We start from the raw sequence: 25129 nt of genomic DNA on the forward strand, positions 1-25129 counted from the left end.
TTTGTGTTTGTGTCTTTTTTTAATCCAAAGCTGAAGCAGACAAAAGTACGGCAGGTGGAGCTTAACAGACTCAATGGGACAATTCTGTGCTTCCACTACAAAAAAAAAAAAAAAAAAAAAAAAAAGGCGTTGAGGGGGACGAAAAGAAACAAAAACAAACTGGAGGAACATTGTCAAAAACATTCAATGAACATTTTTACAGTGAGAAATGTGTAGGTGCCATGTGACATGTAAAGTGGATGTGATTTTACAAAGTGAAGTGGACGAAACTGACAAAAATGAAACAATCATTTCCCATCAGCCCATGTGAGTTGGAAGCGTCCTATTGCGTTAAAAAGAACATCGGAGAGAAGCCGACAGACACATCCTGTCCGAGTGTGACGACAGCTTGCTGGTGGCGTTGTCAGAGTTTCTGCTCAGAGACGAGGAGCAGCTGTGGAGTACGTTCTACTTCCTGTCAATCCTCCAGGAAGTGTGGAGGAGAAATGTGGGAGAACAAATGAGTCCCACTGAGCCTCCCGACAGCTGAACTGGTGCAAACCAACAGTAACTACGTGATCTTTTCAGAGATGGCCCAGTCTGTCTGAACCATGTATTCCCTACAGAGTATGCTACTGCTTCCATAAAAACACATCAACGACATCTCTCCAACACATTTGCAAACAGAAATCAACACTAAAGGGGAAAGGTCCTCGCAGTACTTCAAGCTGACAAACATCTGCATAGCATTCATTTGAAATATAATCTGGCAATGTTACAAATTGGGAAGCATAACATTGGTAAACCCCTGAACCAAATGGTAGGGGTTAAAAGTCATTTGCTGCTTTAGCAACACTCGGTAAGGCCTATGCTAATATGTTCATAAAATCCATGAAAAAATACAGTATCGGTTGGCTCCTACTCTCCTTTGAGCTACATGCGGGAGAAAGGTGGAGCCAGTTTCTGCGTCCTTCTCTGCCCTTTAAACTATGTACCTGAAACACAAGCGTAGATGAAGGTAGGAGAGAGGGGCCACCAGAGAGGTGCTCTGTCAGAATGGCACATGGCCCTTGTGAGTGCATAGGCCTCTGTTCGACATTCACTAAGACAAACTGAACCTGACAGACACTCCCACTTTACCAGCTAAATCAGGGACAGAGTCCTTACATTCCACTCGTCAGTTCAAAATACATCCGCTTACTTTGCACGTACGTAAAAGAAAACTTCCCTTGCTTTTATTTTTGGGATTTAGCCATTTGATTTAACATTCACGGGTTTGGGGCTAGAGCTAGAAAGGGGCGGCGGGTTGAAGATAGAACTACTGCTAACGCTAAGGCTTCATGTCCTTTTCCAACATTCAAGCCCCTCTGAGTACACAACCTGATATTAGGGAAAGGAGAGGAGGGAGATCTCACCGATTCCCACTGCTCTCCTTTTCTAGAATTCATAATCTCTTCACTGGTGTACAAACACAGATCAAACGTCCTCTCTGCCAGAGCAGAGCGGTGGGTTTTGTTAAAATGGTTGAGTAATAAAAACAAACACTCCTACGAAACATTAGCATTCGCCATGAAAAATAAAACGCTGAGAAAACCCATGCAACGCGACTCGCGTGTCGACAAAATTATTGCTTCCTTTTTACAACCTGTGTCTGTATGTGCATGCGTGTGTGCAACTCTCAGTGGGCAGAAGACTGGGGGTCCGGCGTGGGGTGGCTGGCTTTCTTCCTCCTTTTCGTTAGCAGTGGATTGCTCGATTCCTCGATGGTCTTGATCTTGATTTGCTCGTAGTCGACTCTCATTGTTGCCAAGGCACTGGTCATTTCCTCCTGGAACATGACGAAAAAAGAAGCTCATTAGGCCGCTTGCTTTGTCTGCGGTTTTAGGATAAACTTCATATCATCACACGGCCTTCAAGCTTGAGAAGCAGATCATGACTACTACTGTCCAGTGTGATGCTGCTTTCTATTCTCTGACACTTCCTTCAGGGAAATAGTTAATGACAGAAAAGATAAAACACCACCTGCTAAACACTAACAAACCAATCATAGGCACATTTCTGATATAATTGGATGGATTCTTTTATTCATAGAACAATTTAATATTAAAGAACTTGAGCAAAACGGATACAAAGAGAAATAGACATCCAACCTTGACATCCTCCCATGCGTCCTTCTCCTCCTTTAGCACTCGGCTGGTGTGAAGTGGAGTCTGGGGAACCTCCATCGACTGCTTTAGAAAGACACACAAACACAAACGCATCTTACTTCAGTGGACAGAGATCAGCCGGAGCAATGGAGCTGAACAAATGGCGAGTAGAGTTCGTGCTCACATTGATCCACGGATGATTCATGAAGTCGGTGATGGTCATCCTTTGCGTTGGCTCCGTCTTGAGGAGGGTCCTAATCAGTTGTTTTGCTGCAAACACAAGTATTATTTACATCATTAATAAAGAAAGGAATTAAGACGGACCAGTCTGAAGCAACAATGTATTTTAAAACACCAGAATAAAAATAATTAACAAAACAGGAGCGCTGCGATCAAGCGGCCACCGATCGTAATCAGTCTGATCTCAAAGGCCGATCAGATGACGCAAAACGCGTCCGACAATTTACTGTACAATGTTAAGAATAGTTAAATAAATAAATAAATAATGCATCATAGTAAATTAAAGTCTTCACATCGCTTTCAGGAATCTGTCATTGGCCCTGAAAATTCTGATCGGAACCCTTCTTCAAATAGTGCGTAAAATGACAAGCTGACAGATGGACTAACATTACGAAAGCACAGGTAGAGGCCACTGGCCTCGCACGATGGTGCCAAACAAGACTACTGTTATTTACTTTTGTCGTATCAGGATTGACTGGCAACTTGTATGTACTGTATCGCTATACATATACGCATAATATATTTTACACTCAAGCAAGCAGGGTTCAAAGTATCCCATTTTTCTAAATGATGTTATGTGACTTTGAGAAGAGATACGAGAGCCCAGACTGCTGTACATTATGTTCTGGTGACATTCAGATAGCTAATTATTTTATGGACTGTGACTTTGCCACCATGCCTGTTCTACTTTCATCTAAAACGGAACTGAGAAATCCCACTGTGACAAATACAGTTAGGATTGAGCTGGTTCACATTACAGTACAACACATCCGCCTTCGTATAACAGTGTTTCCCAAAATAAACAACTTTTCTGCCGCATCATCACCATTCATATTTATACTACTGTGTTAGTGATTTAATTATTTTCTAGAGCGCAGTATAAAAATACTGTTACAAATTCAACTACTGCAGTCAAAATGTTCCTTCAGTAAAAGTACAAAAGTATTGGCATTAAAATATACTTTAAGTACAAGTACCCATAATGCAGGAACATTATAAGTAGTATATTTAAGGTAGGCTTTTATCATTGGACTATAATTATTGATGCATTTATGTGTTCATTGAAATATTGGTAAGATAGTTTCATCTACTTAATAATGAATTAGGCTATATACTATGTAATGATACATGATGGTTAATTATTTGATTTATATTCAGAATCTGCGTAACTAGTGACTAACATTGTCAAATAAACGCAGTTAAGTCAAAAGTACAATATTTCCCTCTGAGATGTAGTGGACTAGAAGTATAAAGTTACATACAATTAAAATATTCAAGTAAAGTACGAGTACCTCAAAATTGTACTTAAGCTGTGGAGCCTAAATGTACTTGGTTACATTCCACCGCGGCTAAAACAGGATCACAAGGACCTTCACAGATATAGCCTCGTATTATTGCTCTCAAAGTGTGAGAAGCATTTCACTTTAAAACGTACTAAATTGCCTTCAGGGGTAACGAGCACACAGACTTTCCTAGAAGCTCCGAGGTCCGCACTCTAACGCTGTATACCCACACCCCTCTGCTAGAGGAAGGTATTGGGTTAGTTCACGCCAAATCGTCACGTTAGCTTCTCTTTTCCTTCTAAAAGTTTTGCATTACTCAGGAAACCAAACATCACTTTCAAGTGTAGTGAATGTGACAGATTGCAAACAGGAGGTGAAACAGCTGTTTCAGTTTCTATTTCTTGATCGGAGAGTTAAGAGCAAACGGACGGCGTGGTTGTCATATTTAGGTTGGGTGATTGTTAAAGAATGTCTGCAAGAGCTTTGTGGAAAACAGAACACGGTCATGAAATGTTATTTCTGACTTATGTGAAAGTTTTTCTTTTCGTCGAGACGAATAAACATATTACTTTTCAGGAGATACATTATCGTATTAACAAAATAATCCTTCACATAATTAGGTTTTCAGTTATCCCTAACATTAACCCTCTAAACCCAAAGCTTGCAGTGCCTTTCTAAATAAACAAAGTGTAAGTCTGTATGTCGCCTGACCTTCCTCCGATACGTCGGACCATTCAGGGTTTGGAAACTCATATTGGCCCATCCTGATCCTCTTCTTCATCCCAGGAGAGATGGCTAGACCGTGGTTAGAATAAAAAGGAGGGTATCCACACAACCTGTTCGTGGTTTAAAATGAAAATATTAGTCGCAGCACGAAGAAGATAATCCTATGTGATGAAGGGTTCAGAGATATTGCAAGGACTTACAGGATATACATAATGACACCCAATGACCACATGTCACATGACTTGTCATATTTCTCTGGGCCAAGAACTTCTGGAGCTGCAGACAGAAAGGAAGGAAGGAAAGCGGAAGGGATGAATGGGCGGAGAAATGTAATACCTAGCATTTTGTAACTGTATATTAATAAACGATTGAGTGGAGCGAATGTGCACACAGAAGCCGATCCTTACCAACATAGTAGGGTGTGTAGCATGGAGTAGCTAAAGAGTTGTGTGAAGTGGTCTCCTTGGCAAAGCCAAAATCTGTGAGTTTGAGCAGAGGATTGGGCCTCTTCGAGGAGTACAGTAAATTCTCTGGCTGCAGGGAGGATTCGGGAAGCAGGCCGGAAAAACAAAAAACAAGAGTTATGTCTTTAGTTACTGCAGCTATGGAAGTCATCCTTTAAACTCTTCTCTGAACGCTTTCATTTCTCAGTAAGCAAGGAAAACCATTAAGCGGTGTGATGATTTGTGATACAAACCTTGACGTCTCTGTGTGCAATGTTGATTGCATGCAGGAACTGAATGGCCTCTCCTATGCTTTTCATGATGTCAGATGCCTCTGTTGACAAGAGAAAAAAACCAGCTTAAACAGATTAAATGTGACTTTGATTGTTGCATTAACCAGAAAACGCGATGGCCATTTATCTCAACACTGTGCCAGTAACAGCACATGTAAAGGACACCGATAAGGGTCGCATGAAGTTGTGGATCGTAATCATGAACCAAGTGTGAGTGTGTGCAATGTGTATATGCGTGTGGATGCAGTCGAATGTCTGAACCAGTGTGCTATGCAATCATGTAATCAAATACAGCAGTATTGTGAGAAATGCTCCGAGTGTTTCAAGTCAACATAAGTTTATTACCTCTCTCTGTGAAGGCCTGATCTCCTCTGTCCTGGATTCGACTAAAAAGCTCACCACCATCCATGCTGCAAAAAAAAATAAATAAAAGAGTGTAGTGAAGGTGAATTCAGGATCTGGCTTTCCCTTGTTGTTGTTGTTTTGGGGGATGGGGGGCTAGTAAGCAGATAACATTCTGATGTTCTCATCTCTAACCTCAACCTCGGTTCACATGAAATCCTAAAAGTTGAATAGGTCTCAATGGTTCAACCAGAGCCAACAAGCACACCTTTGCATCGACGGATCCTGAATCACGTCTGGTCCCATGAGAGGTCATCATGAGTGCTCTACAGTCATGGGGGGGGGGGGGGGCATTATTCAGCATTATTTCTCAAGTAGTGAACTAAAATAAGCAGAGAAAGGCTAAAAAAATAAAAAAAATATTTCTAAATTTGCCATCCTAATCCTCAATGATTCAATTACAAGTCACGCAAGTCACGATTGAGGCCAAAATAACTGCGTATCATGATGTATATGATCTATCATAATTGTGGGATGGCTGTATGAAACATAGCCCAATCTGATTCGATTCACTTTTCCTCTGACTGGTCTGGTGGTAGAAGTGGTCTGTGGTCTGTCGGTTGACCAGCGCAGGCGATCACACTATATGAAACCAGCTGAATCACTTCTTCACACCTTTTGCAGGAGCAGGTGCAGTTCACACCTTTAGTCTATGAATGACCAACACGGCATTAGAATCAACCAGTGACCTGTGAAACGGGTGCACAGGAGCTCAACATTTCACAGTGTCAGCTGAGGCAGACGTGCCATTTTTTCACAATTTTGCAATATTCATCAGTACATCAAATCCAGCCCAAAATAAGTGTTAGATAAAGTGATGACGAATGACGATAAATCATTTGAGCACAGGAAATCAGATGAGATTAGATGTGAGCAACTTTCAGGACTTGTCACGATATGTTGTGTGTGTGTGTGTGTGTGTGTGTGTGTGTGTGTGTGTGTGTGTGTGTGTGGGGAGAGACACGCATAGAGGGCGTCGACGTCAATGTGTTTTGGAAATGATAGAACATGGAAAGCACAATTCTACAAATGTTGAAGAGGAAGCAGTAAAACAATAATTTCCAAAGCTGTACAGTCATTTGCCATCTGATCACCTCGTCATCATTTACTTTGGTGGGAGATTTATTTTTACATTTTCTTAAAAACATTTAATACATGTACCTTTGTACCGGTCTGTTCAATACTAAAGACATTTATTTAGGACAGGTTGGTCTAAATTATTGTTTTGATAAGAAAAGCAATATCCGTGTATATATATATATATATATTAAATATATATAAATAAAAGAGAAAAGGGGCCTCTCAAAGCTGTGTTTGCACTTTTTATTCTACTATATTGTATTCAGAGGATTCCGTCTTGTTTCTTGTATTTGAAATGTAACTGTTAGGCCGTAAGTGTATTCTGCTAGCACTGATTGTATTCATGGTAAAGAAAGCTACCGCTAAAGTATCCTACTTTGAAAATGAACAATACATATTTTTGAAATGATATGGAAATTAATGTTGTTATTTAATGGATGCAGGAATCTCTTTGAACTATAATGGACTACCCCTGCCCTAGTGATTGGTCGGGAGCACAGCTATCGTCTCTATAGTACAGAGCAGGGAGTCATGGTCTTAAACATGCAAATGTGCTCCGGTTCATGCTAGTTCAAGGTGCATTGTTGTAATGTTTAACAAAGCCTACCGTCTCAACAAAAAAAACACTTTCAAGACTAATAACTACGAGGCACGAGTGTGAGAAATCGAACTCTATGCACTTGATGATAGGTTTAATTTAATCATTTTTTTCAGTATGACTGTGAGAGTTTCAGATGATCCAGGCATGCATGCGTTAACAGGAGAGCAGGACCGGCAGACTCAGAGACGTGGTGCAGCCCTGCTAAACCACAACGCACTTCTTCATTCTCAAAATCGATCACTCACGTTCACGTTCTGCATGCTGACAAACCGACAGTATCTCGTCTCCATCTATCGTATTTAGATATCGAAAAGATTCAACGCGAGAGACCTCCAGCAGTGAGGCGAACGTTCACACCGGTCTGAACTTTCTTTCTTCATTGTGTGGTCAAAAGGTAGAGATGAACTTGAGATCTGACGACCTCACCCTGTGCTTCTGAAAATGTCTACAGGGGAAGTGTGACTTTTCTGCAGAACAGATACGTATTGTATTTACAAAGAACTAAGAGTGCACATCTTACACCATCACAGCAGAAACCCTGTTACACCCTTACACAGTTTCAGTCTGCAGTCTTCACATCTTACGGACGGTGTGAAGATGCCATGCCAGTGGTGACAAAGAGATGTAATCGCTGATATCGATATCATCAGCTGTTTTTTTTTTTGTTTTTTTTGTTCTTTCCAAAAACAGCACAACTTCTCTCAACACTTTGACTTTCCATGCCTGTGTGTGACTCTCACACCCAAGCCCGTTTGAAGACATACATCTTGAAAAACAGGTCATAAAATATACTTTCTTTAAAGAACAACAAGAGTGAATGTTGTATTTGTTGGGGACTACTTTCTGCTACAGATGTGGTGAGCTATTGAGTATTTGAGTCTCCATGGATGGTGTGTATATGATTGGCAATTACATAAAATGCCCACATCCATCGCAATGAAGGACCATCACTGAATTTCCTAAATGCTCAAAGATGATTTGACATAGTGACCCTTTACACAACATGGGAAGATACTCAAGAATACTCAATTGCTGCAGCGTCAGAAGGCGAGCAGACTGAGCAGCTCGATCTCACAAGACTCGTGTGTGTAATATTCGAGGAAATATTGGAGTTTCATCAGAAGAACTACTTTTCTTTATTGCCGTTTCATGCTGATCGTGTCTTCAGTGAAATTAGTCATCACCTGCAGCATCTTAGCATGTGAGTGGAAGACGGGACCACTACATCCGCACTGGAGAGTAACCACAGACCTAATTATTGCACGTGTGAAAAGTTGATGGGGGTTTGGAGGTTTGAAAGTGCTGCAAGATGGAAATACAAAGGCAAGGAAAAAGGTCCCGTGCTCATTTAGAAGAAATGGGCCATTTACTACTAAGATCATACAGATTTACAATAATTGACCTGGCTAAAATGTGCTTAGATCGATTGATAAAGGTGAGACGCTCAGGCTCTGTTGAACATGCCTTCCCAAGTCTGGAAACTGCAATTTTAGATGGAAATTCAACCAACACCCAGAATATTTGATGGAATGTACAGTTTTTGCAAAACAAGCTGAATCTGTACCGAATGAAATATTTTAATCAAAATGATGCTTGTACATTTTTTGGGGAAACATTGTCCCAATTAAATCATATAACTATAAAGCTGTTATATTATACCAGCGCTGTGTGTCTAAATGTACTTAGTTACATTCGACCAAAATGTTCTTCCCCAGGTGCCCCTAAAGGGTCCGAGGTCCCACCCACTACCCACTACCCACTCCGATCAATCCTTAGATGCATCGTGATTCTCTCATGAAAGATTATGTGTCGATGCAGAAAACTCAATCGGAAATTTAAAACTCAATTCTCAGCAGTATGATCGCCTGTAACAGCTATGAGACACCAGGCGGTCCGTTCCTGCCCCTGAACGCAATAGACTCAAACAAACATGTGCGTCATGTTTACGTTCTAAACTTGGCTAAATACGAGCGGAGACTTGGTGAAGGCGGCTGAGCTCGAGCAGCCCAATATGTACACAACCCGACCGGCCCCCCCCCCCCCCCCCTGCCTCTAAAGCTAGCTTATGGAAGCATTTGGCCTCTTCTTAACATCCAACTCAGTCGTTGAGAATCAGGGCTTTTGCGTTATGTTGCACACTTTGGAACCGAGACACGGCGTTCCATCTTGATGTTTTTGCAGAAACAACAATGCTCAAACTGTACAACAAAACCAAAGCTAAAGCCATGAAACAACTGTAGAAGCTGCGTAGGATAGAAGTAACCACAGATTATAGTGTCCCTGCATGTATAGTTTCACCACATGTTTCAGAGGAAGCATTTCGTATGAGAGCTGGTACAGAACGCTCATTACACAGGATTAGTTGAAGAGAAGTCTATATTATTTATTTGTGGATGGGGGCAGCTTTTTATGTCGAGTGATTAAGAACACGCAGAAGTCTTGTGTTGTTAAAGGCACAGTTGTATTTATTTTCCTGTTGGTTCTCTTAGGAATGCTGGGGAAATGCAACCCTCCAGTTGTTCCTAATATTGAATTAATAAAAGAGAATGAAAGTAAATTCATCTGTTTTTTTAATTATGATGCATCGGTAATGGTTTTATAAATGCATTGTAGTCCTCCGACTCCGATACCAGTGTTTCATGAACAAGCTTTATGCCTCACTGTGTGAAAGTGACCGGGATCATTCTTTACTGTGTGAAACATTGCTTTCCTAACTTTGTAGAAAACAATGTAACAAATAAATACATAGATATAAATGTTCTGACTTGTTCTTTATCAAAATAGTGGTATCGAATACCAGATGGGGCTATTGTCCCCGACATCCAATCCAGCTGTTTGAGCCAGTGTTGGCATCAGTGCATCTCTATGACCATTAATTATTATTATTATTATCTGCTAAAATGCACTCAAAAGACATTAATGATGATTTTACTCACCACTACACAAGGATGGGTATGTTAGTGTGTATGACACCAAGACTGTGCACTCACCACTCCATGACAATAAGCAGACACTTCTTGCTCTGATAGAGGTTCTCAAAGACATCAATGATGCGCACAATGTTGGCACAGGGAGAAGCCCTCCAGTGCAGCTCCACCTCCCTACGGGCCTTGGCACAATCCTGCAGCATCTGGACAGAAGGTCAGAGACAAGGAGGGTGAGGCCGGGAAACATCAAATACAAACAACAGTTATAAAATACACTACAAGTTAACACTGCTGGTTAACTGCCAAACAGAGAAAGATGTGCAATGTGAAAGAACTTGACCCCCAGAAGGTGAATGAAGTGTGAAATACATTCCGTATGTACGAGGTGACATGAAACCAACAGCGGACACACTGGACGGATTACATCACATCAACAGTAAACATACAAGACAGAAGTACAGTGCTGCCATCAGCTGGCAGAATGTTGAAAACATGTCGAGGAGTTTCTTCTAATCCAGTCTTGTGTGAGTGTAGCACCCTCTGTGTGTGTCGCTATGTCAACACACCGTTCAACAAAAGCACGTGCAATTCAAACAAGTTTGTGTCGTCATGAATACATTTATTTATTGCTGCCAACAGCAAAATGTTAAATCCTCGACACCCTACACCAGAAAGTCCAGGGAGGAGTTTAGTTGCAGAGAAATATTTCTGAAACAGAAATCCAGCATGCTGCTCAAGGGCACTCAAGGGGACAGGTGACATGAAATTCAGTATTGCACCGCTTGCAATTTTGTGTGGGTCAGTGGGTGTATTGTTATGCTGGCTGTCCACCATAGTGGACAGGCTTGGTCATGATATTAATTCTCACCGTTGTTATTTCTGTTAGACATGATTTCAGGAAAGACAATTTCTTTATTCTAAGTAAGAGGTATGATAATTGAATGTACAAGTTCTTCTTATCATAACCCGTATTTGTTGTACTTCATGTTTTCTTTTCTTTTTTTAGTGAAGCATGTTGAGATGCACTTTCTTGGAATGCTGCCTACAAAAGGGAAACCAGACAGTTTTCCCTTTTATTTCATGAGACAAAACGGAATGAGGAAACAATGCTCATAACTGAAAGAAAAGAATCTGTGGTCAGAGTCACACATAATTACAACAATCCTTCACTTCTAGCAAAGACACAGCCGAGGTAACACTAGGATACACAATAATGCTCATGTTCATCAAAGAAAGCATTCAGTATTACTAAGTGTGAGTTTTTACTCTGCACAGGGTCATATATTATGATAAATAAGGCCACAGACACCATCACAGGAAACTCTCTGCATCCTTTACTGTAAAACGACTTTCAGTCAAATATAGGCCTGAACTTTTGAACTTCTATTTTACATCCAGACGACATAAAAATGCAATTTTCTATAGTTTTGGGACTACTTTCGGTAAAGGAGATCATAAAAGATTCAATAAGGATAGGGATGACTTTTCAGTATAGCTGCTCAAAGTATAAGTTGTGAAGAAGAGGCAATTTAATGTTAAACTAGAAGGGAGCACTGCAGATCTCTGCCAGTTTTCTGCGAGAATGCAAGATTAGCCGTGGACAGACAGAGGCGCACACATAATCCTCCTGGCGGAGACAGTAAGTGCTAGCATTTGTTGATAGATTTAACTATACGATACCACAAGTAAAACCCTAAAATATCCTCGTCAGTCGATGTAAAGAGTTCAGCCTTGTAGCTCAGACAATGAACCATCGTCTGTCTATCTTGTGCTGCATTACATTCCAACACTGCCCACAGTCACAACACAGCAGTGGGCTTCGTTCCAGCAGCCAGTGAGTGCTCGGGGAGCCAGAGAAGCCAGTTTGCTGTCTGGCACACAAAACCGTCAGTGTGTTTACACAAACATTAGAAACCAGGTTACTCACATAAACCAGGTTACACAGGAAATCAGACAATACATAGTGATAACCTGGTTACTGTCAAGCTGAAAATTAGCAGTATCAGAAATATGTCTCCCATAGCACCTTACTTTTGGGAGCATTGCTTCCCCTAATATAACAATTAGAGATAAAAGACACTGATTGTATTCGTTCAGTGTCGGAGAGCTGAAGGCACAGCGAGAGGATGGGCAAAGCTGTGGTTGATTAACCAAAAGTGTGTGAACTAAACCCAGCTTAGCTGAAACCACAAGGTCAGACAATGCTATAAAACACTCAGTTGTGTTTATGCACTGTTTCAATTCAAACAAGCCAACAAGACGGTTATTATGTTTCTGAATTAAACTAGAACATAAATCCAATATTGAAACTTTTGTGCACGTAAAAAATGACCTTTTGTGAGCACTTTCATTTATAGCCGAAAGAAACTCTACAACCACAAACTACAGACACAGGGCGTTCAGCCAAGGTATGTTGTCAATTAGGGGATTTTTGAGCACTTTCCAGAACAGAAAGTCGTCATCCAATCACCAAAAAAATGCAATTCTTACAGAAATGCCCATCCAATCACAGCATGACTTTTTCTATGGTATTCTAAATCTGTGCAACAAATAAAGTGAGCATGGGAATGTCAATCATTGTACACTTTCACAATAAATAAATACATTTTGATTTATAACTAGAAGGACTTCACACACAGTGCTGAGCTGCATCTCAAATTAATCTTCAGGTCTTCAGACGATGTATTGGCTCCCACGTCTTTGTGGCACATACCAATTACTTTTTATCCACCCCATAACATCCCCCGTCCCCCACCCCTAGACCTAAAAAGACTTTAGATGCATCTGCCATAAACTTACTATATTTTCAATACATTAAAATAAAATGGGGAAGTTTGTGGTTTGGACCCAAATCCCATGTTTTATTGCAATTATTCCTTTACAAGTGAATCAGATCTCGAAGGCCTCACTTTCCTAGCCTCGTCTCATAACAGTGTGGAGGTCAGGCTCGTGACAAGTCTAGCTAAGTTTAATATGCTTTATAAACCGGCAACTAAAGGGTCAATTCATTGTTTGTGTGTTGCTGTAGTATACCAGGTTTTTAGTCAGAAGAGTTCCCTGCAGGCAGCTCTGTGATTGCTGACTTTTTTTTGCTGTGCAGGAGTTTGTTTAAGTGTTGCATGAGCTGACAGCTGAGCAGTCCCGACAGTCAGCTGATGAACGGCAGTCTTTTTATTGAAAAAGCCACCGAATTCATATTGTCCTTTTGATAACATCCATGTTGGTTTGTGATCATTAATTTTTAGTTTGTTTGCAACACTGCAAAGTGAAACGGAGAACCCTCCTCATGTGACTTCATGTCTTTGCTTGTAAATATGTCTGTAGGGGAAGGCCATGAATAACTGCAACATATAAAATGTCAGAAAAGACATCAAAGACAAGAGATAACATGCAGTTTTGACTTATAACCTATAACGTTACCGTTACTTATATTCAAATCAAAACTCAAGTTTGTCTGTATTGGCATCTTAAAAAAAAAAAAGATGAATTGTTGAAGCAAAGGTTTGAGGGGTGAGCGGCTGTTACCAGGAGGAGTTGGTATGGCGTAGTGTGCTCTACTCTCTGCTTTATCTCAACAGTGAACACAGCTCAACCACCCTTTGGGATAGAACAAACAAGTGGGGCTCTGACTTTCTGCGTCACAGCAGAGTGAAAAACGCCCAAACAGACACACAAAACATCAGGCACAGGACAGAATCGTTGCACTGTGATCCTTCGACACTTTCGCCCTCTATAATGCATCGACATAAATTCAAATGACAAAACTGTGCCACAAAATCATGTGGTATTGTAAATGTGACTACTGGGACGCAGATCTACTTCCGCTACAATATAAAATGATTTATAAAAGTTTTAACTGAAGGAATGAACAGCAGCATTTCCTGCAATAATATATTTAAAAATTCTAAAATAGTTATATTGCTGTACAAATAGCTCGATGGCGTCTATTGCCAGAGGTGTAGTACGTTGGTGTGGCCACTACACCAACGTACTACACCTCATCTGGTTTTGCACTCAAAACTACAGATGTCATGCAGCGTGAACATACTCTTAAAAATCTGATACGAGCACAATGTCGAACATTCAAAACCCTGATGAATCTAAAAAAAATGAGAATCCAAAGCCTTATTTTAAATTAAATAAATATGTTGTCTCGTTACCTCCACTACCTTATAGGAATCCCAACAAAGTCAACAGCAACACATCGGCTCCATGTGAGCGCAGGCAGCCAGATGAACTCACCTTTCAATTATCATATTGCACATTTGATTTCTTTGACTTCGCACCAACTGAAACACTGTCTACATCACTTTATAATAAATAATAGTATGTAATGTCTGTTTTGGACTAAGTGCGGGGCAGTCTTGAGAGTCTACATAATCGTTACTCTGGTGTCTAACTGTCAAGAGGAACTAAAAGACAGATACATGACCTGGAAACAAGAATCATGCGTGGAAACTAACATTAGCCCATCTAATTATAGCAGACTTCCCTCCACAAACAATGACTTTACGCCGTCTTCTTAACATGCGCAATTGTATACATACATAACAACCCCCCCCCCACCCCTCGTCACCTCTCTGCTGGTGTTTGTGTGACTGCATAGCCCCCCCATCTGCTGTTGGCCCTTTGACAGTAAACAGTGAAGGTTATGGAGAAAGAGGGAGATGAGAGGGGGGCAGATGGGCACACAATACACTTCCTCAAGCTAACACAAAAGCTCCCGAGCTCGGGGCAGGACAGTGGGAGGTGGGATGGGGGGGGGTACGCTGAAGGAGCACCCATCCTCCACCTGCCGCTCGTCATGAACCGGGGAAAAGTCCAGGGTTGATCTGGTGAAACCAGAGGAAAATATCACACAGAGGGTGATGGGGCTGTAGAGTAGAGAGATTATTGAGGGGTGACAAGTCAAGCTTGGCTCAATCAAAAAAAGCCTCTTAACCTGACAAAGGGGTTAAACAACAATATAGCAGAAGTGGTGTCTTTGTCTCTGTGTGTGTGTGTGTGTGTGTGCGCGCGCGCGCGCGCTCGCGCGCTCGCTCAGTGAAGCAGCACGTTTGTGTGTCAATAGGACATGATCTGGCTAAAAACATCTGCTTTGCCTCACAGGACCATCAGATAATCATCTATTGAGAGTGTGTGTGTGTGTAATGCATATAAACAACTGCACTGTTTTATGTGGTTGCAAAAGGGAACTACTTTATGTTGTACACAGTAAACAGCGTGCTGCTGTGTAGACACGTCGCTAGAGATGGCGTGATTGCATGTAAAGACAATTCAAAGACAACAAGGAATGAATTTACCCACGGCAAAACAAAATAGGTGATAAGTTGAAGACATTTCAACTTTAATGAAAAACTTCCTCTTCAAGAGACTGGGGGAAAATAAAGTATTTAAGTTCCTGATCAGTCAGTCTTAGCTGGTACGACAGACTGTTCAGCTGTCAATCAAGTCACTTCCGCATGGTAAACATATTTGTTTCATTCCTTTTGAACACATCTTTAAAAGACAAAATCTTCATGTTGCTTTGCTTGCTCCATGTTTTGACGGTATCACAAGTCAGATTGAAGCGCTACCAGTTCTGTGAGGAATGGTCATTTTTCCTCTCAAGACAGACAGCTAGCTTGCAGGTGAGTATTTTTAGCCAGCAGGTGTCCCTGTACACAACACACATTCATAAAAAAAAATGAGCGGCTGACAAAGGGGGGAGGAAGTGAGAGTGTACGACATCTGTATGACACACAGAAACAGCTGTCTCACTTCCTGATACAGGCTGGAAGACCTGCATGGAAACAAAGAATGAGATGGAGTGTTTTAAGAGGAGCAGCGGGGTTGCGAGAGACAAAAGGCAAACGGGGATAATGAACAGATAAGTGTCACTAAATAAGTACAGACTGAAGGCGTTTGGCATGTTTTTCGACAGCCTCTACCTCTATTCGTTCCTTTGAGCCGGCGTCACTAAATCCTGCCTTCTGACACCTCATGATTCATGTTGTGAATCCCCTGAAGTGCCTGATGCAACAGCGTCACTGCATGAATACAAATAGACTGGTGTAATACCACCCGATTTTAAATGGCGGGAATTCATGCTGTCATGCTGACAAGGCGTGCGTGTGTGTGTGCGAGTATGTTTTCAGACTTACATAAAACTAGAAAAACTTCAGGAAGTTACTGATCAGTTTTTGTTCTGATTAAACTAAATACATGTAACATGTTAATAAGTGAGCTTTAGAGTTGCTGATTTCGTTACCTTTTCAGAGGCCTCCTGTATCTACCTGTCTTCATGCTAAGCTAACCAGCTGCTGGCTCAGCTAAATATTTGCCATGCCGATATGAGAGTGATATCCATCTTCTCTCATCTAAACAGGGAATGAAATTACCACCTGCCAAACACAGAGTAAATATTTGTATTGGCACGTGAGTAAAAAATTCAGGTCACCTGCAAACATTGGCAGTTTATTTTTGCTAGAAATATTTATATATTTTTTATTATTATTTCAGAAGTGGCAGGAGAAATGAATGCAGTAGAAATGTTCAATGATCTGCCACAGTGACGGGCGAGGACAAAACCTAATTTCAAATCTCGGCAAGAAAGCTTATTTTCCTTTATTATAAAAAAATGTTCCTTTGTCTTTTCCATTACGTTAGAATCTAAAGACACCACCATTAAAACAAACAGCCAAATAAATAAATGAGGATCAACAAATTAAATCTATGACTTGCTTGTCCTATGGCACCAAAAACAAATTTAGCTTCAAATGAGTGTTTTTAAGTATTTTGGCTAATATTCATACCAGAGCAACAGAGTGCACGTGTAGCAAGTTGAATGAATGAACTCTGGAAGAGAGAAAAACATTCACTTCCCTTTACCGTTAACAGTATTCAATCATTTCGCTTCCTTATTAGGAACCGATTATAAAACCGAAGCAGAACTAAACACAAAGAATGGTTGGTGGAGAAGAAGTCCAGCATCAATACAATTATGAACAAAAAGTTGTGTCTGTTGAGAGCTTATTAAGGAAGTAGTCACAACCATTCATAAAGAAGTGCTGTTTCAGTATGACAGAGTGCTGCATCAGACTAGAAATGACTATGTATCACAGATATGAATTCTGCTTCCATCTATCACAACTACAATACCACATCCTTCCAAATAACCTTCCTCTACAGACAGGGAGGCAGCAGAGAGAGACAGGTCACAGCGTGGGGGTTGGCTGACGACGTAAAAATGCAAACCAGTAAACCAGTAAATCATATTATGTCAAAAGGAGCTTACAACACCAAGATCAATGTTTACCGAAAAAAGCTTTTCCTTCAGCTAATCTCTTTGTTTGTGACAAATGTCAAACAAATATTTTCACAATAATCTGATAGGAGAAAAAGAATCTTATGGCATTGAAGGATTGGTCATAGTTTTAACATAACAATGTCAAACGATACAGACTTAGGCTACATCCACACTAATACGTTTTCTGAAGACGAATATCACGTGACTGTTCACATATACTGAGTAATATAGTAGTCTTCAATAATGAAATGCTGTGCTTTATACTTAAGATCTTCCTCTAAAATCGTCCTCTATAAACTCAGACAAATTTCGTGAAAAGTTCTATTTTTCAGACTTAGTTACAACGCTGCAGGTCTGCTCGCTATGCTAGCTCTGCTGTTGGCTGAAGTCCCTGTCATACTGGAGTGAAATTATTGCTTTTGTTCCTTTACAGTTTCTGTGTGGACTTTACAATAGTTGTGCAGAACAAAATAAGTATTTATAAGGAAAGCAAAGTACTTGATCGATAATCAAGTCTGTGATTTCCTGGCAATAGAGACAGAGACGTGACGAATCATGAAAGGACACGTCGTGACTGCTAAGAACCAATCAAGTAGCGAATGCGGGTGTCTACGTCATCGTTCCCAAACATATTCGTTTTAACGCCCTTCCACACTAGGAGGTAACCCCGGAGTTTTCAAACTTATCCGTCCTCTGGAGCGTTTTTAAACTTTCAAACTCCAGTGTGTTTAAGATGCTCAGTGTAAACGTAGCAAAAGAGATGTTTTAAAATGGAAACGTAGCAGTGTGGACATGGCCTTAAACACCACAGGCTGCAATTCAGATCTATTTACTTATAACTGAGTTAGAAATAAAGGGAGTTACGTTCTTTTTGCAGTGCTTGGAAATGTAACCCTCCAGTTGACACATCTCTTCTATTTGTTACTAATGTTAAATTATTAAGAAATAATGGAAGTTTTTTTCATAATGAATCATCACAAATATGCAGTGTTTTTTAAGTAGATAGTCACAGTGAGAGAAAAAGTATAATCACATCAGAGGCCTCTGAATCAAAACATTTCTTGTGAGAGTGTAATTACGAGAATAGTAGAGATGACCAACAAATTTAAAAAAAAGACTAAATTGCTGAGGCTTGAAGCTAATTTTCCACAACAGGGCATAAATAGTGATGATAAAAGTGGAATAATGAGTAGGTACTCTCTGGCTTCTTAGCGATGCCTCTCTCATAAGGGTACAGTTAGACGGACAGGGCAGAGACAGAACTCAAAGAGAACCTCTTCCTTCCTCTCCTCCTCCCTCCTTTTCCTTCCTCTCTCACCATCTCACGATTGAAGCTCGGGCCGGGCTTTTCCATTCTGCATTAACGTTTAATCCGACATGCTGGATTCAGAAGGATTCATGTTGTGTGGACGGTGGCTTTCACTAGAAGGACATTTGTTTCAGCACACCATTTAGACAAAGTCTGGATTATTCTGTTCCACAGTAGTCCAAAAGAAACTTTCAGAAATCCAAACCTATGAAAGAAGAAAAAGCTTCCATTTGAACTGGCGAATGTTTCCACTTCCCTTTTTTCTTAACCAACCCTGAGCAGGTGTGTTTATTCACCACAGTGACTTCCACATATTTCAAAATTTCAGGAAGAGCAACTTTAACAGCTTACAAAATGTGGCCGAAACATTTAGTCATTCCGTCTATGATTACATCACCGTAACCACATTTCACTGAGTTTCTTTCTGGATACGGCAATAACTTGTTTTTCAAAACTTCTTGTTGGCCATCCCTGCAACCTCTTGGTCTTAATGGACTGTAAGCTGGTTATTGTCAGATTTCTGAAGTAACCAGATAGCTTCTACATCTTGTAAATAAGAAACCTAAAACTTCACTAAAACATCGAACTAAGAGTTTATAAAGCCAACAGTACACATGTGAAGTAAAGACACCCGTGTGCTATCACTCATGAAAATGAAAATGAGACTTGAATCCCAGCAGTTATTATATTTAGAAATAGAAACATAGTCCTCGTGGTTGTTTTGCTCTTTTAGAGATGTGCTTGCATCGGACACAGACAGTCTTTCTAACCAAAAAACAATGTGGGAACATAATATTCATATCAGGTCAAGGCATCACTTTGCTACAAGCCCTGCTCAAATAATTGTGGATTTAGAGATGTTTACCTTGAGCAAGTTGTTTTGTACTTTATCTAATCCACAATCACAGCTCAATCAGTTAAAATTCAATCAATCAGGAGTTGCCCATAAGACTTGATTGCACAATGATTTGATTTTATTATTTGGTGTCTATGTTTAAAAAAAGTACTATTTCACTTAACCCGACGACATTACCGTCTTTGCGAGGCTGTTGGAATTACATAAATGTTGTATGACTGAAAAGCTGAGACTCTTCTGGATCCAAAGAGTCCATCTGTGATGATGTTACTCCTCATAGTAGCATTTCACAGACTGAGACCGTCACCGTTGACCTGTTGTAACCTCTACGATAATCACAACCTCATGAAACTTTATAACCACAAACGACAGACCGAGTCCATTCAGAGGAGGTGTGGCTTCCTCTGGTATATTGACACGAAGGGGGTTTATGTGCAGTTTCTGTGACTTATGAAACTCAAGTGAGCACCGGAATGGCCGTTATATACTTTGATCACAATGTTCTCAGCTTTCACAATAGATTTAAATTAATTACGTAATGAATATTTATTCCCGATTTAAAAAGACAAAAAAAACGGGCCATTGTGGGTTTCTATGGTTAATGTTTTTTTCTCTTAAAGCACTTAAATAAAACATTATTTCTGGAAATTCTCTTTTTAGTAAAAAAATCATGCATCAGTGATGCACTTAAAATAGAGAAAAAATAAATGAAATGTGTTGCATTGCATGTTGATTAAGTGGTGTTTCTAAATGTTGTGCTGGTGCTCCTTACATTTGTATTGAGGAGTACCAGTACTTAAGAGAGACAGACCAATCAACGCAGAAGGGCAAACAGCTTTGTCTCGAACAAAACAAACAAAGTCAAAAGGTATCGATTCTCTGCGACAGGTCATAATGCGTTACAAGTTTTAGAAAAGTGCATTTTTAGGATTTCCAAGACTTTAGGGTCTCCGATTCTCTTCCACAGTCTCTCTCCAACAAACACTTAGTGTCAGAGTTACAAATGATTCCGCTGCACCGTGTGCACAAAACGTGGTTCAAGAGACAGGTAAAAGTTGTACAAGGTGATGTCACCTTAAGCCAGTGTGGCTGATTGCTGATCCTGGTGTCTATTGCGAACCTAATGAATTCAATAGATGAGCTGACTCAGCAAACATCAGTAAAAAGAACAAGGACATCAGCTCATTGAGTGGAGGCATCAATCGTGTTGGTTAAAGTCCGTCTTAAAACAGCATGAGAAGATATTAGTGAATCTAGCATATTACATATTAGACAGGGAGCTCACAGACGACAGAAGCTCAAACACATTTTTACCACCAACATTATTTTGTGGAGTTGTGTTGTTAACCAATTAGTGCACAAAGTTTCTAGTAACTCTCGTGTAGATGTAACACATTGTGGCTGCTGCTTCCCTCTCAAGATGGGATTTGTGTTGTTTTTATAGCATCTTTTCTACTTCAGCTAAGCGTTCACTTTTAATACATTTCTAATTCGCTTTTCCCAAAGCACAGGGAACAGTTATATAGAAGCACACTAGAGAATGACTGAGAATAGCAGTTGAGCCGCACTGCTCTCCTGCGAGTAGAAATTAAAAACTATTTTGCTCTTGCAATGTCAACTCGTAATACCGTAGTTATATAAACTCATCCTCAACATCTAATTCTGGCTTATACCTAAAACTAAGATGAATATGTATGGTAAGATAGTCAAGACTACATATTCAGTTGCACAAATACTGAGTACACAACTTTGCTCTACAATAGTGACACAATGGTTTATATCAACAATGAATATTTATATTTTTGTACCAGTTGGCACCTACTTTTGCTGTAACAATCTGAGCTTTATTTTGAAATCACAGCTGTTTTCCGATTTTTAGTTGTACCACATTTTCCAGATGTTCTGTGTACAGCGGTGAACCCACTGGTGATTCTATCAGTTGAGGAAATAATGCCACTGAAACTCTGTACATGTGTTTTAATTCAAATCCTTATAGTGTACTGTGATAATTTGGCCGAGATATTACTACCATAAAACCATTACATCGCCCACATGTGCACTCTCTTGTCCTATATTAATTTCTCTCTTTTCAGTCAATGCCGTTTAAACTTTGGTATCCTAGAATTATCAGCGTAGCACGGTAGCGTCAACCCCACGTCCCATCCAGGTTGAGAGGAGGGTCATGGTCGACCTATTCAGGTAGTAGGGTTGCACACTTTATGGAATATTAATCGTGATCACGATTTGGGCTTCCCACAATGAAATGAACATAATCAAAAGGAGATATTGACGTTTAAAATGTGTGCTCCGCTCATAGAAAACTAAGCTGCATATCATACCAAGGGCCTAAACTAACCAGCCGGCAAACGAGAGGTTTTGGCTTCACTTTTGGGGAGCAGCCATGCCGCTGCACATGCACCCTACAGCTGCTCTCAACATGCAAAATGTTGGGTGAAAATGCCTGCATTTATTCATATCGCAAGATTTATATTGCAGAAATAATATATATATATCGCAATGTCTCTACTCTGTTAATTTACTGTGAAAGTGCAATAAATAATATGTTATCCCTTAAATCAATGAACAGTTGTGATTATTAATTACAAATAATTTTGGCCATAATCGTGCAGTCCAATCAGATAAGCCCCTAATAAGGATTTGATAATGGTATGTTGTCAGTGTGGATCGTTATGTCACTTTAAAACAGTGACCAAGCAGCAAGAGACAACATCTCAACTATTTAGTGACTGTGCTGTCAGTGATCGCTCACTGTGTTATTAGGAAACAGGTGGATGACTGTGAAAAATTTAGAAAGGTTTTACTATGTTCTAATGTGGCCTCAGCGAGTCCCGTCATTTGAGCTGAATATGAGGAAAGATTTTAGGTTTTGTGGCGAGCTGCAAAGGATTTTGAGAGACGTGTCTGGATGTTTAATTGCGTACTTGATAAAGATCCTCAGGCTCACTGTTGCGTCATTCAATGTCTGGGCGCTTACAGTCGCTAACAATTCAGTGAACTGTACCAAACTTTGGTTGGAGGGCAACGACAAAAGCTCTATTCAGGTGCATTACCCAAACTATAACATACTGTCTCAATTAATAAACATCTTCACCAACTGTAACTTACAGGCTTAAAACAAACAACATACAACACACCACGACATGACATCTAACAGGTTTGAGCAAGATCGTGTGTGTGCGTCATGTTTAATGTACACACACACTAGTGTAAAACGCTGTGACCCGATTATTGAGACCGTTTGAATCACCACACAGGATGTTCCCAGGCTGTGATTAATTTTGTGCAAAACATTTTCGGAAAAGTTTTACACTACGATCCCTTCTAACAATAAACAACTGAATTGGCCTGCAGTAATAAATAGCTTCAGTGGGTCTTGTTTCAGTCCCCCGTGTGTGGAAAGCCGTTGTGACGTTTGTCCTTTATCAATCATTGACCGATACAGAACGTGATCTCTAGAACCTAACAACGCAGAGTCACTTTACAGCCAGCCCTGAGGTTTTTCTAATTTACAGTTTAAATCCAGAGAACAATCAGAGGGCGGAAACTACCAACAAATATATGTTTATCACGGTGTTATCTCAACACACTAAATGGTGGATGATTCACAAAACAATAACAATTGCACGGGTTGAGAAATTGTGTCGTTTATCATATAGCCTGTCCAGCAATGTGCTCTGGACTCCACTGTTCACAACAACTAACACATGTTAAGGGGCAGCACATCACAGGGTACCCGTTATAAATGAATTAGTTGTTCACATATAAAATACACCAGTATCTTTGTCTCCACCTAAAAAAAAATGAGAAACCCCTTTATTCTATATGAGGTACTTCAATCACAGATCACCTAATAACTGATCCGTAAACATCTGGGTGATTTTTAGGTAGAGTAATGATGGCCAGTGATAACAATGTATAAGATGGATAGAACAATAGTATCACGACCCTCACAAGGCCATAAAAACAAACCGTATCTGCAAATTATTTTGTCAGCTAATCTATTTAACAGTCATCTATAAAACGTAAATAATTTTCAAATCACATTTTCCAGGAACTGTTGGTGATATCTTCAGGTTGCCAGTTGTGTGCGACCAACAGTACACAAAATGTCATTCAATTGAAAAACTACCAAATATTCACATTGAAAGAGGCAAGTTGACTGTTTTGCCATTTTATCGATCAAAATTGTTGCTGATAAATCTTCTGTCAATCAATGAAAAGACTAATCCTTCCAGGTATTTGTTTCTGTTATATTTGTGTGAACCTGAGTTGGAATAGTTTGAATAAAATCCACATTTGAACACAACACTTCCAGTAGAAAGACTATTTAAAAGCTGTTTCTTCTAAAGGTATTCAGATCTCCTGGCTGTGCCTCAGATTTAACATTCTTCCTCTTCTGGACAAGTTTCTTTCCCCCCCAAAGTATGACTTACCTTCAGCGCATACTTGTCTCCAGTCTTCTTCTGGAAGATTTCCAGCACCTTGCCATTGATGCCCAGCCCCAACACCTGGCTGGTCACCTTGTAGTCGTCTGTTATGGCATTCTTCTTGATCTGTAAGGAGGGTCTCACGTGGAAGGGAAGGAACTGGCCCGTGGAGTTCTGCTGGCCCGACGGGTTGGGAAACAGTGGCTGGTTCTGTGCGTTGGACAGCATGCTTTGTGGTTTGGGCTGAGAAGACGGAACAGCCACCTCTCTATAAAACACTTTTCTTCTTTAAAATGCAGACCCGAGTCTTCTTCCTGGGTTAGCTGGCCTCTGACACAGTGTTCACGGTGTAACGCTAGCAGCCAGGCCCGAGAAATAACCGGCAGAAGTTCGGACGTTACAAAGTCACTTAGGTTAGCCGATACAATGCTAGATTAGCTAGCTGTTAGCATGCTAGCTTGATCCTATTCTTGACCTGTGATTCTCGGCTAACAACTCAGCTATCGGTTAGCTTATCCATCTCTGGCGGTTTCCGCCGTTCCACCGGTTCCTCAAAAGAAGCACTTCGGGAACTTTTCTTAAAAACGTCCCATAAATCGTCCACGAGGCTGGGTTTTCAAAATTAGTAACGTAAAAAGCTCGCGAGTGAAGTTGTAAAAAAAAAGCCAACAATAACACTCAACGGAAGACAAGACAACAGCGGGGTAAAAGTCCGACACCAGTAGCACGCCAAACACACTTCACTTTCAGACGGACAGACACACAGCCGGAGCAGGTTTTACTGCTGACGTCATGGCCGGGGCTTTTTTCTTCTTCTGCGCTTAAAGGAGAAGTACGAAAAGGAAGCGACGGAGTGTTTATATAAGAGAGTGGCAGACAGACTGTAGAGCACAAGGAAAGGAGACACAAGACAGGGCTAGATACAAGATAAAAGTTATGACCTGATTGCTGCAATTCAGCCACAAGTAACCATATTAGTTATTGTGTATTTTTTTTTACTTTTTAAATTTTCTTTACTGTTTTATTACTTATTTATAATACTTGCTTTTTTTTTTACTATGTCTCTTGTTTGCACTATAGGCTACTGTATGCTGCTGTAAGCCTGTG

The 25129-nt window shown here is 40.3% G+C and overlaps 1 protein-coding gene across 2 annotated transcripts; it reads right to left on the reverse strand.

Moving 5' to 3' along the window:
- Positions 1-24829, reverse strand: mapkapk2a (MAPK activated protein kinase 2a). 2 transcript variants are annotated; one of them, XM_031846263.1, is made up of 10 exons: positions 24029-24829; positions 10185-10324; positions 5457-5521; positions 5073-5152; positions 4783-4909; positions 4576-4651; positions 4361-4485; positions 2311-2396; positions 2130-2207; positions 1-1807 (listed from the first exon to the last, which is right to left on the reverse strand). In XM_031846263.1, the coding sequence occupies exons 1-10, from the start codon at positions 24248-24250 to the stop codon at positions 1658-1660; spliced, it is 1149 nt and encodes a 382-aa protein (XP_031702123.1). In that variant the 5' UTR covers positions 24251-24829; the 3' UTR covers positions 1-1657. The 2 variants fall into 2 exon arrangements, with proteins under 2 accessions (XP_031702123.1, XP_031702114.1); XM_031846254.1 differs by having other exon boundaries at positions 2130-2210.
- Positions 24830-25129: the final 300 nt, after the last annotated feature.

This window comes from Anarrhichthys ocellatus, unplaced genomic scaffold (assembly GCF_004355925.1).
Source record: "Anarrhichthys ocellatus isolate YVR2014 unplaced genomic scaffold, GSC_Weel_1.0 scaffold1, whole genome shotgun sequence".
NCBI lineage: Eukaryota > Metazoa > Chordata > Actinopteri > Perciformes > Anarhichadidae > Anarrhichthys > Anarrhichthys ocellatus.

Bases quoted from the DNA above. Each gene is read 5' to 3' on its own strand.
- mapkapk2a (XM_031846254.1), bottom strand. From the start codon at position 24,250: ATGCTGTCCAACGCACAGAACCAGCCACTGTTTCCCAACCCGTCGGGC. The intron at 2,397-4,360 runs GTCAGGCGACAT...TTGTGTTTGCAG, and splicing joins GTCCGACGTATCGGAGGAAG to CAAAACAACTGATTAGGACC. The intron at 1,808-2,129 runs GTTGGATGTCTA...GTCATGTTCCAG, and splicing joins ACGCATGGGAGGATGTCAAG to GAGGAAATGACCAGTGCCTT.